Below are 13294 nucleotides of genomic sequence, written 5' to 3' on the forward strand. Positions count from 1 at the left end.
CGACTGTAACAGTTGGTAGAGCCTTTGCTGTTGCCTCAGTAACAGATCTTCAACAGCTATTGTCACAGAGATACAGACGGTACCATAGCAGTAGATATTTAGATGTCTAATATAAATTCTTAACAGGCAACATTTGGGGCTTAGAGCCTTAAGGAAGCAGATAGCACGTTCAGGATATTCTTCTAATGAGTCCAGTTTTTAGAAAAGCCCGGTTGATCTAAATATAGTCTGTTGTGGTGCAGCATTTGCGACTTCGATCAAAAATGGGTTAGGCCTACTCTATCAAATTTCATTAAGTAGAACATACAGAGACTTCGTGTTCTAATAGAATTCTGACCCACAGCTAAAAATTGGGTTAGGCCTACCCTATCAAATTTCATAAAGTACAATATACAGAGAGACTTCGTGTCCTAATAGAATTCTGACCCACAGCTCAAAATTGGGTTAGGCCTACTCTATCAAATTTCATTAAGTAGATCATACAGAGAGACTTCGTGTTCTAATAGAATTCTGACTCACAGCTCAAAAATGGGTTAGGCCTACTCTATCAAATGTCACCAAGTAGAACATACAGAGACTTCGTGTTCTAATAAAATTCTGACCTCATAACTGACAGCGTTTCCGCTAGGAACCCTGAATCTGCCAATCTTTCATATGATGACATTCGTGTATTCCATTGACAGTCTAAGCTATTTCTCATACCTTTTATCTTTTCTGTCATTCTGTAGCCATCTCTAAAACAGTAAAATTCCATAATGTTACTATTTCTTGAAATACGAAATTCAAATGGACTATTGCGTTATCCAGAAGCTGGTATAGTATATATACATGTATATATATATATATATATATATATATATATATATTTATTTGTATATATATATAGTGTTTATATATATATATATATATGTATATATATATATATATATATATATATATATATATATATATGTATATATATATATATATATATATATATATATATATATATATATATATATATATATATATACATATATATATACATATATATACACTATAATATATATATATATATATATATATATATATATATATACAGTATATATATATCATATATATATATAGTATATATATACATATATATACATATATATGTATATATACTGAAAATAATGAAAGTAATAAAGTTGATTCCTTAGCAAAGACATAACGGGATACTCAAAACCTCTTTCTTCTGATGAAATTGTCAATTTGCATATTTGAACGTTTTTTTTTCTTCTATTTAAATTGTAACTGAATTTTAAGTTGAAGAGATCACACTTGACCTCACCCTTATTATCATTATCTTTGCCTTACCCTTTCTATCATTATCCCTGCTTTACCCTTATTATCATTATCCCTGCCTTACCCTTATTATCATTACCCCTGCCTTACCCTTTTTATCACTATCGTTGTCTTACCCTTATTATCATTATCTTTGCGTTACCCTTTTTATCATTATCCCTGCCATACCCTTTTTATCACTGTCCCTGCCTTAACCTTATTATCATTATCCCTGCCTTACCCTTTTTATCATTATCCCTGCCTTACCCATATTATCTTTATCCCTGCCTTACCGTTTTTATCATTATCCCTGCCTTACCCTTTTTATCATTATCCCTGCCTTACCCTTATTATCAATATCCCTGCCTAACCCTTATTATCATTATCCCTGCTTTACCCTTATCATCATTATCCCTGCCTTACCCTTATTATCATTATCCCTGCCTTACCCTTTTTATCATTATCCCTGTCTTACTATTGTTATCAATATCCCTGCCTTACCCTTTTTATCATTATCCCCGCCTTACCCTTTTTATCATTATCCCTGCCTTACCCTTATTATCATTATCCCTGCTTTACCCTTTTTATCATTATCCCTGCCTTACCCTTTTTATCACTATCCCTGCCTAACCCTTATTATCATTATCCCTGCCTTACCCTTTTTATCATTATCCCTGCCTTACCCTTATTATCATTATCCCTGCTTTACCCTTTTTATCATTATCCCTGCCTTACCCTTTTTATCATTATCCCTGCCTTACCCTTTTTATCATTATCCCTGCCTTACCCTTTTTATCATTATCCCTGCTTAACCCTTTTTATCATTATCCCTGCCTTACCCTTATCGTCATTATCCCTGCCTTACCCTTATCATCATTATTCCTGCCTTACCCTTTTTATCAGTATCCCTGCATTACCCTTATTATTATTATCCCTGCCTAACCCTTATTATCATTATCCAGGCCTTACCCTTTTTATCATTATCCCTGCATTACCCTTATTATCATTATCCCTGCCTTACCCTTTTTATCATTATCCCTGTGTTACCATTGTTATCAATATCCCTGCCTTACCCTTTTTATCATTATCCCTGCCTTACCCTTTTTATCATTATCCCTGCCTTACCCTTATTATCATTATCCCTGCTTTACCCTTTTTATCATTATCCCTGCCTTACCCTTTTTATCATTATCCCTGCGTTACCCTTTTTATCATTATCCCTGCTTTACCCTTATCGTCATTATCCCTGCCTTACCCTTATTATCATTATTCCTGCCTTACCCTTATTATCATTATCCCTGCCTTACCTTTATTATCATTATCCCTGTCTTACCCTTTTTATCATTATCCCTGCCTTGCCCTTTTTATCATTATCCCTGCCTTACCCTTTTTATCATTATCCCTGCCTTACCCTTATCATCATTATCCCTGCCTTACTCTTTTTATCATTATCCCTGCCTTACCCATATTATCATTATCCCTGCCTTACCCGTATCATCATTATCCCTGCCTTACGCTGTTTATCATTATCCCTGCCTTACCCTTATTATCATTATCCCTGCCTTACCCTTTTTATCATTATCTCTGCCTTACCCTTTTTATCATTATCCCTGCCTTACCCTTTATATCATTATCCCTGCCTTACCTTTATTATCATTATCCCTGCCTAACCCTTAATATCATTATCCCTGCCTTACCCTTAATATCATTATCCATGCCTTACTCTTATTATGATTAATCATGCCTTATCCTTATTATCATTATCTCTGTCTTACTGTTAATATCATTATCCCCTCCTTACCCTTATCATCATTATCCCTGCCTTAACCTTTTTATCATTATCCATGCCTTACCTTTTTTATCATTATCCCGGCCTTACCCTTTCTATCATTATCCCTGCCTTACCATTTTTATCAATATCCCTGCCTTACCCTTATTATCATTATCCCTGCCTTACCCTTTTTATCAATATCCCTGCCTTACTCTTGTTATTATTGGCCTTATTATCATTATCCCTGCTTTACCCTTTTTGTCATTATCCCTGCCTTACCATTATTATCATTATCCCTGCTTTACCCTTTTTATCATTATCCCTGCCTTACCATTTTTATCAATATCCCTGCCTTACCCTTATTATCATTATCCCTGCCTTACCCTTTTTATCAATATCCCTGCCTTACTCTTGTTATTATTGGCCTTATTATCATTATCCCTGCTTTACCCTTTTTGTCATTATCCCTGCCTTACCATTATTATCATTATCCCTGCCTTACTCTTATTATCACTATTCCTGTCTTACCCTTATTATCATTATCCCTGCCTTACTCTTATTATCATTATCCATGCCTTACCGTTATTATCATTATCCTTGCCTTACTCTTTTTATCATTATCCCTGCCTTACCCTTTTTATCATTATCCCTGCCTTACCCTTATTATCATTATCCATGTCGTATGTGGAGAAAGACATCCCATCTAGAATCCAATTCGCCGCCGGTGGAGTTACGAATAGATCGATACCAACGCTCCCTGCTGTGTCGAAGCCTGATATACTAAGTCTGTAGCTGCATGGAAAGAAATACAAGGAGTATCTTTTAGAAACCAAGTGTACACTTAAGGAAAAAAAAAAAAAAAAAAAAAAAAAACTTTAATTCTAATCGGAAATTCTCCGTAAAGATATACTGTTCTCAGTCGTATTTCAGTAAAACACAGGTGACTGTAATATTTACCCTACTTTGTTATTATCTTTTACAGATTGGTGACCGAAATATCACTCCTTTACCTCAAATTTTAATCGGAAATTTTCCGTAAAAAATATACGGTTCTCAGCCGTATTTCAGTAAAATACAGACGACTGTAATATCTACCCTACTTTGTTATCATCCTGTACAAGAAAAATATACTGTTCTCAGCCGTATTTCAATAAAATACAGGTGGCTGTAATTTTTTACCCTACTTTGTTATTATCCTTTACAGGAAAAATATACTGTTTTCAGTCGTATTTCAGTAAATTACAGGCGACAATAATATTTACCCCACTTTGTTATTATCCTCTAAACTTCTAAAGGAAAACTATACTGTTCTCAGCTGTATTCAAGTAAAACACAGGCGACTGTAATTTTTACCCTTCTTTGTTATTATTTCTTTACAGGTTGGTGACCGTAATATCACTCCTTTACATCAATATATCCGTTCTTGAAACCATGAAAATCCTGGAATAAATGTTGCCAGGCAATTCTCGTTTTTTACGACAAATTTCTAACTGTGTAGTGAGAACAAATGCCAAATTGTTAAGCATTATATATGCTATCAGAACCTCCCATTATTCAGTTTTTTTAATGTAATATCACTCCTTTAAAGGTTTAAAGGTCGCTCATGAATTACAGAGGCAAGGGACAGTGACATTGCCCTAGCAATGAGGACAATGCCCTAGAGACTGACCATATATTATATGATCAGCGCCCAAGCCTCCTCTCCACCCAAGCTAGGATCAGGGAGGGCCAGGCAGTGGCTGCTGATGACTCAGCAGATAGACCTATAGGCTCCCCCAACCCGCCAACCTTAGCTCACTAGGATGGTAAGGTTGCAGACATTAATGGCACTAACGAGTCTGAGCGGGACTCGAACCCCCGACTGGCAAACACCAGCCAGAGACGTTACCAATCAGGCCACAGTAACCAATATATCCGCTTTTAAAAAGGTAAATGCCTGGCAACATTTATTCCAGGATTTTTTACAGCTAATTTTTAACAGTGTAATCACATTAGTTTCACACATTCCATTTTAAGGATTTAAAATTTAAAATTTTGAAATCAATTCTAATAAAATTTATCTCTTTTTTTTGTGCATGGATGCTTTGTCAAATGACATTTATTTGAAAGAAGGAATTTAAATAAATATTCGATTATTTAAAATTTAAGGCGAAAACAGTATAAATATCATTGTGTAATTATTTGCAAAGAATTATTAAGGTGTATCTTGTTCTCCAACTACAGTTTATCTATTTTGATGTTGCTACTGTTTTTAAAATATCTTATAGTTGATTTTTCTCATATAATTTATTTAATTTCTTATTTCTTTTCCTCACTGGGCTATTTTCCCTGTTGGAGCCCTTGGGCTTATAGCATGTTGCTATTATTATTATTATTATTATTATTATTATTATTATTATTATTAAGCTACAACCCTAGTTGGAAAAAGCAGAATGCTATAAGCCAGTAGCTCTAACTGGAAAAATACCCCAGTGAGGAAAGGAAATAAGGAAAAATAAAATATTTTAAGAATAGTAACATTGAAAAATATCTCGTATATAAACTATAAAACTTTAACAAAACAAGAGAAAGAGAAATAACATAGAACAATGTGCCCGAGTGTACCCTTAAGCAAAGAGAACTCTAACCCAAGACAGTGGAAGACCATGGTACAGAGGCTATGGCACTACCTAAGACTAGAGAATAATAGTTTGATTTTGGAGTGTCCTTCTCCTAGAAGAGCAGCTTATAATAGCTAAAGAGTCTCTTCTACCTCACATAGAGGAAAGTGGCCACTGAACAATGACAGTGCAGTAGTTAACCCCTGGAGAGAAGAAAAGCTGTTTGGTAATCTAGTGTTGTCAGTGTTGTCAGGGAGAGAAATAAATAGAGTAGTGTGCCCATGTGTACCCTCAAGCAAGAGAACTGAAATAATACTTAGTGCTTTCACTGCCAACGCTGAACATCGAATACACCAACGTCCTCTCGCTTCCATCAGGATGTGTCCCGTGCATCCTGAATTGGTGTGGTGTGCTTCCAGTCAATGCATGGAGATATGCATTACCTGTAACGAAAGCATAATGTTACTGCCAGATCTTTGCTCAGACACCATTAATAACGTTAAAAACGATTTCCAGATCTTTGCTCAGACAGCATTTATAACATTCTATCACAATAATCATCATCATCTCCTTGTGCACCTATTGACGCAAAGGGCCTCTGATGATGATGATCGTGATAGAAATTTGTGATAAATTTCTAACAATCATCCTCATCATCATCTCCTACGCCTATTGACGCAAGGGGACTCATGATGATGATTGTGATATAAATTTGTGATAAATTTCTATCACAACAATATATGCATATATAGTCAGTCTCTGGGATATTGTCCTGCTAGCTAGAACATTGCCACTGTCCCTTTAGAACCTTTAATCTACATATGCATGGAATATTTGTGTGATATTCATACATAAGAAACAGTATAGATGGCTGATAATCCCTCCCTGTCTTGTCTCATCTTGGGTAGAGATGGCATTTGATCACTGATCATATACAGGCCTTATACTGTATGACATTGTCCTGACCCTTGTCCTTGTCACTCATGAGTGACCTTTAAAACTTCCAAACGTCACAGAAATTTTTGTTTACCTTACGAACATTGTTTCAAATACTGAAGGAAAAGGTAATCGTTACATTGAAGCGTAAAATATATCTTATTAACAAATACATTGGATGATATGGTGGGGTTTATTACGTCTTTAGAATTGCTGATCATTAACGTCTAAATACATTTACATATAAAAAGTTTATCTCTCTCTCTCTCTCTCTCTCTCTCTCTCTCTCTCTCTCTCTCTCTCTCTCTCTCTCTCTCATTTATCTTGTATATCTGATTTCCTCTGATATGCCAGCTCAGCACATTCATTTTCTCTCACACGGGGCAATAATTACCAAGCCAATATTCTCCAACATATGATCCAAAGCCCAGTTTGTACTCGTCCCAGTCTCTGGTGAAATTGCACTGAGGTATCGCAGCCTTGATTCTGCATAAGAATACGGTCCATTCACCTATGCATTTCACTTGCACAGGGGGACAGGTACTGAAAAGGAGAGATAAAGAATCAGTGGACATTATTCTAGATGATGCCATGGAAAAAGTCGCATAAAAAGAATCACTGGACATTATTCTAGCTGATGCCATGCAAAAAGTCGCATAAAAAGAATCACTGGACATTATTCTAGCTGATGCTATGTAAAAAGTCGCATAAAAAGAATCACTGGACATTATTCTAGCTGATGCCATGCTAAAAGTCGCATAAAAAGAATCACTGGACATTATTCTAGCTGATGCCATGCAAAAAGTCGCATAAAAAGAATCACTGGACATTATTCTAGCTGATGCTATGTAAAAAGTCGCATAAAAAGAATCACTGGACATTATTCTAGATGATGCCATGGAAAAAGTCGCATAAAAAGAATCAGTGGACATTATTCTAGCTGATGCCATGCAAAAAGTCGCATAAAATGAATCAGTGGACATTATTCTAGCTGATGCCATGCAAAAAGTTGCATAAAAAGAATCACTGGACATTATTCTAGCTGATGCTATGTAAAAAGTCGCATAAAAAGAATAATTGGACATTATTCTAGCTGATGCCATGCAAAAAGTCGCATAAAATGAATCAGTGGACATTATTCTAGCTGATGCCATGCAAAAAGTCGCATAAAAAGAATCACTGGACATTATTCTAGCTGATGCCATGCAAAAAGTCGCATAAAATGAATCAGTGGACATTATTCTAGCTGATGCTATGCAAAAGGTCGTATAAAAAGAATAATTGGACATTATTCTAGCTGATGCCATGCAAAAAGTCGCATAAAAAGAATCACTGGACATTATTCTAGCTGATGCTATGTAAAAAGTCGCATAAAAAGAATCACTGGACATTATTCTAGCTGATGCCATGCAAAAAGTCGCATAAAATGAATCAGTGGACATTATTCTAGCTGATGCCATGCAAAAAGTCGCATAAAAAGAATCACTGGACATTATTCTAGCTGATGCTATGCAAAAAGTCGCATAAAATGAATCAGTGAACATTATTCTAGCTGATGCTATGCAAAAGGTCGTATAAAAAGAATAATTGGACATTATTCTAGCTGATGCCATGCAAAAAGTCGCATAAAAAGAATCACTGGACATTATTCTAGCTGATGCCATGCAAAAAGTCGCATAAAATGAATCAGTGAACATTATTCTAGCTGATGCTATGCAAAAGGTCGTATAAAATGAATAATTGGACATTATTCTAGCTGATGCCATGCAAAAAGTTGCATAAAAAGAATCACTGGACATTATTCTAGCTGATGCTATGCAAAAGGTCGTATAAAAAGAATAATTGGACATTATTCTAGCTGATGCTATGTAAAAAGTCGCATAAAAAGAATCACTGGACATTATTCTAGCTGATGCCATGCAAAAAGTCGCATAAAATGAATCAGTGGACATTATTCTAGCTGATGCCATGCAAAAAGTCGCATAAAAAGAATCACTGGACATTATTCTAGCTGATGCCATGGAAAAAGTCGCATAAAAAGAATCACTGGACATTATTCTAGCTGATGCTATGCAAAAAGTTGCATAAAAAGAATCATTGGACATTAGTCTAGCTGATGCTATGCAAAAAGTCGCATAAAAAGAATCACTGGACATTATTCTAGCTGATGCTATGTAAAAAGTCGCACGGAAAGAATCACTGGACATTATTCTAGATGAAGCCATGTAAAAAGTCACATTAAAAGAATCACTGGACATTATTCTAGCTGATGTGTGATATACTGAAAAGGAGAGAGAAAGAATCATTGGACATTATTCTAGCTGATGCTGTGCAAAAAGTTGCATAAAAAGAATAATTGGACATTATTCTAGCTGATGCTATGCAAAAAGTCGCACGGAAAGAATCACTGGACATTATTCTAGATGAAGCCATGCAAAAAGTCACATTAAAAGAATCACTGGACATTATTCTAGCTGATGTGTGATATACTGAAAAGGAGAGAGAAAGAATCATTGGACATTATTCTAGCTGATGCTGTGCAAAAAGTTGCATAAAAAGAATAATTGGACATTATTCTAGCTGATGCTGTGCAAAAAGTTGCATAAAAAGAATCACTGGACATTATTCTAGCTGATGCTATGCAAAAAGTCGCACGGAAAGAATCACTGGACATTATTCTAGATGAAGCCATGCAAAAAGTCACATTAAAAGAATCACTTGGATATTATTCTAGTTGATGCCATGCAAAAAGTCACATTAAAAGAATCACTGAACATTATTCTAGCTTATGCCATGCAAAAAGTCACATTAAAGTCAGACAGTTTAAATAATGAAGATGCTACTATCGTTTAAAACAAGAAATTAGTAAGGGTAGAAAATGGGTGGCAATGAAAGGCCAGCTAGGTGATATACTGTTAGCTCTTACTCGTCAAAATTTTATTCTAAGAAGCGTGTTGTAGAGAAAAATCTTGTGATGAAATAAATTGTAGAAAAAAAAATTATAAAATAAGTTGTAGAGAAAAATCTTGGGACGAATAAGTTATAAAGAAAAATCTGCCTAACATATATGTTATAGATTATAATGAGGCTAATTAATGAATTAAGAAATTGTACCTAGCGACCAAATAAGTTGTATAAGTTGTATCTGGTACCAAATAAGTTGTGGTGATATATTTCGCTACCAAATAACGCTTAGAGAAAAATTTGGATAGATAAAATATAGCGAAAATTTGAATACCAAATAATTTATAAGCAAAAATCAGGGTATCAAATAAGTTGTAGAACAGAATCTAGTTAACAAATCAGGGATATGAAACTAGAATTAGGAAGTTATAGAGGATAACTAGTAAGTTCTAGATATTAATGTACCAGAGCCTATCTTCCTAATCGGGTAGTTGAATCAGTAGAACTTCAAAAGTTCAAAGTTGGAACAAATGTTTTTATGTTGACCAGGCTGACATGAGTATTTTTATTGTTTATATATGACATATCTGTTTTTGACGTTGTTGATAGTTTATATAGGACATATCTGTTTTTGACGTTCTTAATAGTTTATATAGAACACATCTGTTTTGACGCTGTTACTGTTTTTAGAATGATATATTGTTAATTTATTCTCATCATTTATCTATTTCCTTATTTCCTTTCCTCACTGGGCTATTTTTCCCTGTTGGAGCCCTTGGGCTTATAGCATCTTGCTTTTCCAACTAGGGTTGTAGCTTGGCTAGTAATAATAATAATGATAATAATACAGACGAATTTGAACAAACTTTGAACAAAATTTTGAACAATTTTTACCTTATTGGACAGATTTCGACAAAGCCAGTGAAGGGAGAACCATATTCCTTGCAGCTTCTTGGGCAATTACAATCTGTGGTGATTGATAATAACAACAATAATAACAACAATAATAACAACAATAGAATTAGGAATAACGTCTTTTTAGAGTAAACTAAAGTGAATACACTAATTAGTGAAATCAAGTAACAACATTTCTTTTAAAAGTGCTGTCTTTGATATGTAATTGTGAATATCACTTAATCCGTATAGATTTCACCAGTAATTTCTTTATAAGTGGATTCAATAATATCTGAAAATATATAAATTTTTTTACTACAGGCATTCCATTTAAAGAACTATATCCGGAAATAAACTTTATAGCGTAATGTCTGAGGTAAAAAAAAAAAAAATACTTAAGATGATTACGCTTACTATAAGAAAAAATTCCACGTTTCCTTTTCAACAATCTGAGTAATCAACTTGCAAAATTAGCGACTACAATTATAACAAATGATGAATTGACCATTTTGGTATAAAATAAAAAGAAGTTAATGTCCTGTGAATCTTAATTGTTTTCACTAGATTACCCCCAACCTAACCTAACCTAACATTCGAGCAGGTATCACACTGTTCTTAATACTTAGTTTCCACGATTGATCGCCTTAAGTTCACTGATATCGAAGGTCATTAACGGCAATATTATTTGTTATAGATAATTAATAAAAGGAAATTCAATTTAAAACCAAGTAAGACTCAAACCTTATTGGTGAAGGAGCTAAAGAAAGCAGAGTTCACTAACACTCAGCCTTTTGCTTTTGGTAGGAAGCAAGCAACCTTTGTAGCTCTAGAGGATACTGTCTTTTCTTTTGCCTCAAAAAGTCTAGAGGCTGTTAAAAAATGGTGTCCTTTTAAAACTTAAATAGCTTTCAGAAGACCTGCTTATGAAATAAATCTATTTATACATAGTAAAACACATCCTGCCCAAGAATCTTGGCAAGGATGAACCTGCCATTCACCTCTCTCTCTAGCCTCGAACAGAGATCTATTTCTTAAGGTGCTGAAAGCGGATCGTTCGGTCAACAAATACCTCTGTAAGATATACACTTTACTGGATGTCTTCAATCTAACTTGACTGTTCCGTTGATAAAGAGAATTCATTTGACATGCTACACTTTATAAATATCTAATCTATTAACGAAAATAAGGGATTAGAGTCGTTATCTTACGCGAAATTGAACTTCGTGACAAGCTTAACTTACTGACTCCCGGTCCTCCAGTTAATGGGCAGACTGTCCCGGGTATCGTAGGGCCAATGCAACTAGGACCTGTCGTTGTTGTAGTCGAGGATATTGGTGTTGTTGTAGTAGTAGACACTGGTGTTGTGGTCGTGGACATTGGTGTTGTTGTAGTAGTAGACACTGGTGTTGTGGTCGTGGACATTGGTGTTGTTGTAGTAGTAGACACTGGTGTTGTGGTCGTGGACATTGGTGTTGTTGTAGTGGTAGCCATTGGTGTTGTTGTAGTCGTGGACATTGGTGTTGTTGTTGTAGTAGGCATTGGTGTTGTTGTTGTAGTAGGCATTGGGGTAGTTGTTGTAGTAGACATTGGTGTTGTTGTAGTCGTGGACATTGGTGTTGTTGTTGTAGTAGGCATTGGCGTAGTTGTTGTAGTAGACATTGGTGTTGTTGTTGTAGTAGACATTGGTGTTGTTGTAGTGGTGGACATCGGTGAGGTTGTAGTAGTAGACGCTGTGGTTGTAGATTGTGCTGGGAAAAAAATCGTTTATTAGGTTCACAACCATCTCATAAATCACTAAAATGATATCTTCACAAGTTATATAGTTTTAACAGCAATAGCAGCTTATTCCTTTGCAGAGACTGGAAAAGACAGTGAATAGTTGATCAAAACTTACGGGGCACGCAGCAATAGCAGCTTATTCCTTTGCAGAGACTGGAAAAGACAGTTCCGACGCATTTGTTCGGATTACTGATACAAAATCCGCCCTTGCCCACGCAATTCGCCGTTATCCTACAAGCGGAAGTGCAGCAATAAACATCACCCGCTGCGCAGTAGAACATCGTCCGCGCTGGAGCAGTGCATGGGTTCGCCCACCAGCCATTGTAGTAGTTCAAGCATTTACTGTTGGGACAGCCTGTGGTAGAAACAAAACACATTCGTTGAGATATGGGCGTTTTCTAGCATTCGCATGATGCCATGAAAGAAAATAATTATAGTACACTGTTAATACACTGCGTTGCATATTGCCAAAGAGCGCTCTTGATTAAGCAGTTCACAGAAATGGTGTTTCAAAACAGTACTGTACTGTATTTTCTTTTTTTTTTTAAATATGGTACTACGGTAGTGTTGTCACTCATCAACACTACTCAGTGGCCTATTGAACGATATTGGTAGACAACTATTAGCAAAACACATTCGTTGAGATATGGTACACTGTCAGAAAAAAAAAAAAAAAAAAAAAAAAAAAAAAAAAAAAAAAAAAAAAAAACTACTATTCTCAGCAGTATTTCAGTAAAATACAGGCGACCGTAATTTTACTTAGTTTATTATTATCTTTTACGGGTTGGTGACCGTAATATCATTCCTTTACATCAATATAACCGTTTTTAAAACGGTAAAAATCTTGGAATAAATGTTGCCAGGCATTTCCCACTTTTTAATGCAAATTTTTAGCAGTGCAAGTAAGCCGCTATTAGCAATTAGTTCTTCTTCTTTGCCTTCAGCTTTTCCAATTTCTATCTGGGGTCCCTGTTTTTACTCAGGCTTCTCCATCTTCCTCTGTCCTGTTCATCTTACAGGCTGCCAACGCAAGAGCCCGTGTTTTGCATAAGGCAAGGCAATCTACACAAATATCACACACTTGTTCATCTTGTTCTCTTAGAAC

General features: G+C 35.2%; 1 protein-coding gene across 1 annotated transcript in view; it reads right to left on the minus strand.

Annotated features, from left to right (window-relative positions):
* LOC137648384 (uncharacterized) overlaps positions 1-12763 on the minus strand; it is a 13735-nt gene extending 972 nt beyond the window's left edge. The window contains exons 1-6 of the mRNA XM_068381312.1: positions 12305-12763; positions 11652-12158; positions 10411-10483; positions 7007-7155; positions 5993-6119; positions 3735-3868 (exon numbers count right to left, since the gene is read on the minus strand). Coding sequence (XP_068237413.1) covers positions 3735-3868; positions 5993-6119; positions 7007-7155; positions 10411-10483; positions 11652-12158; positions 12305-12566 — 1252 coding nt within the window. The 5' untranslated portion in view covers positions 12567-12763. The remainder of the gene's footprint in view (positions 1-3734; positions 3869-5992; positions 6120-7006; positions 7156-10410; positions 10484-11651; positions 12159-12304) is intronic.
* Positions 12764-13294: the final 531 nt, after the last annotated feature.

Source organism: Palaemon carinicauda, chromosome 10, assembly GCF_036898095.1.
Source record: "Palaemon carinicauda isolate YSFRI2023 chromosome 10, ASM3689809v2, whole genome shotgun sequence".
Taxonomy (NCBI): Eukaryota; Metazoa; Arthropoda; class Malacostraca; order Decapoda; family Palaemonidae; genus Palaemon; species Palaemon carinicauda.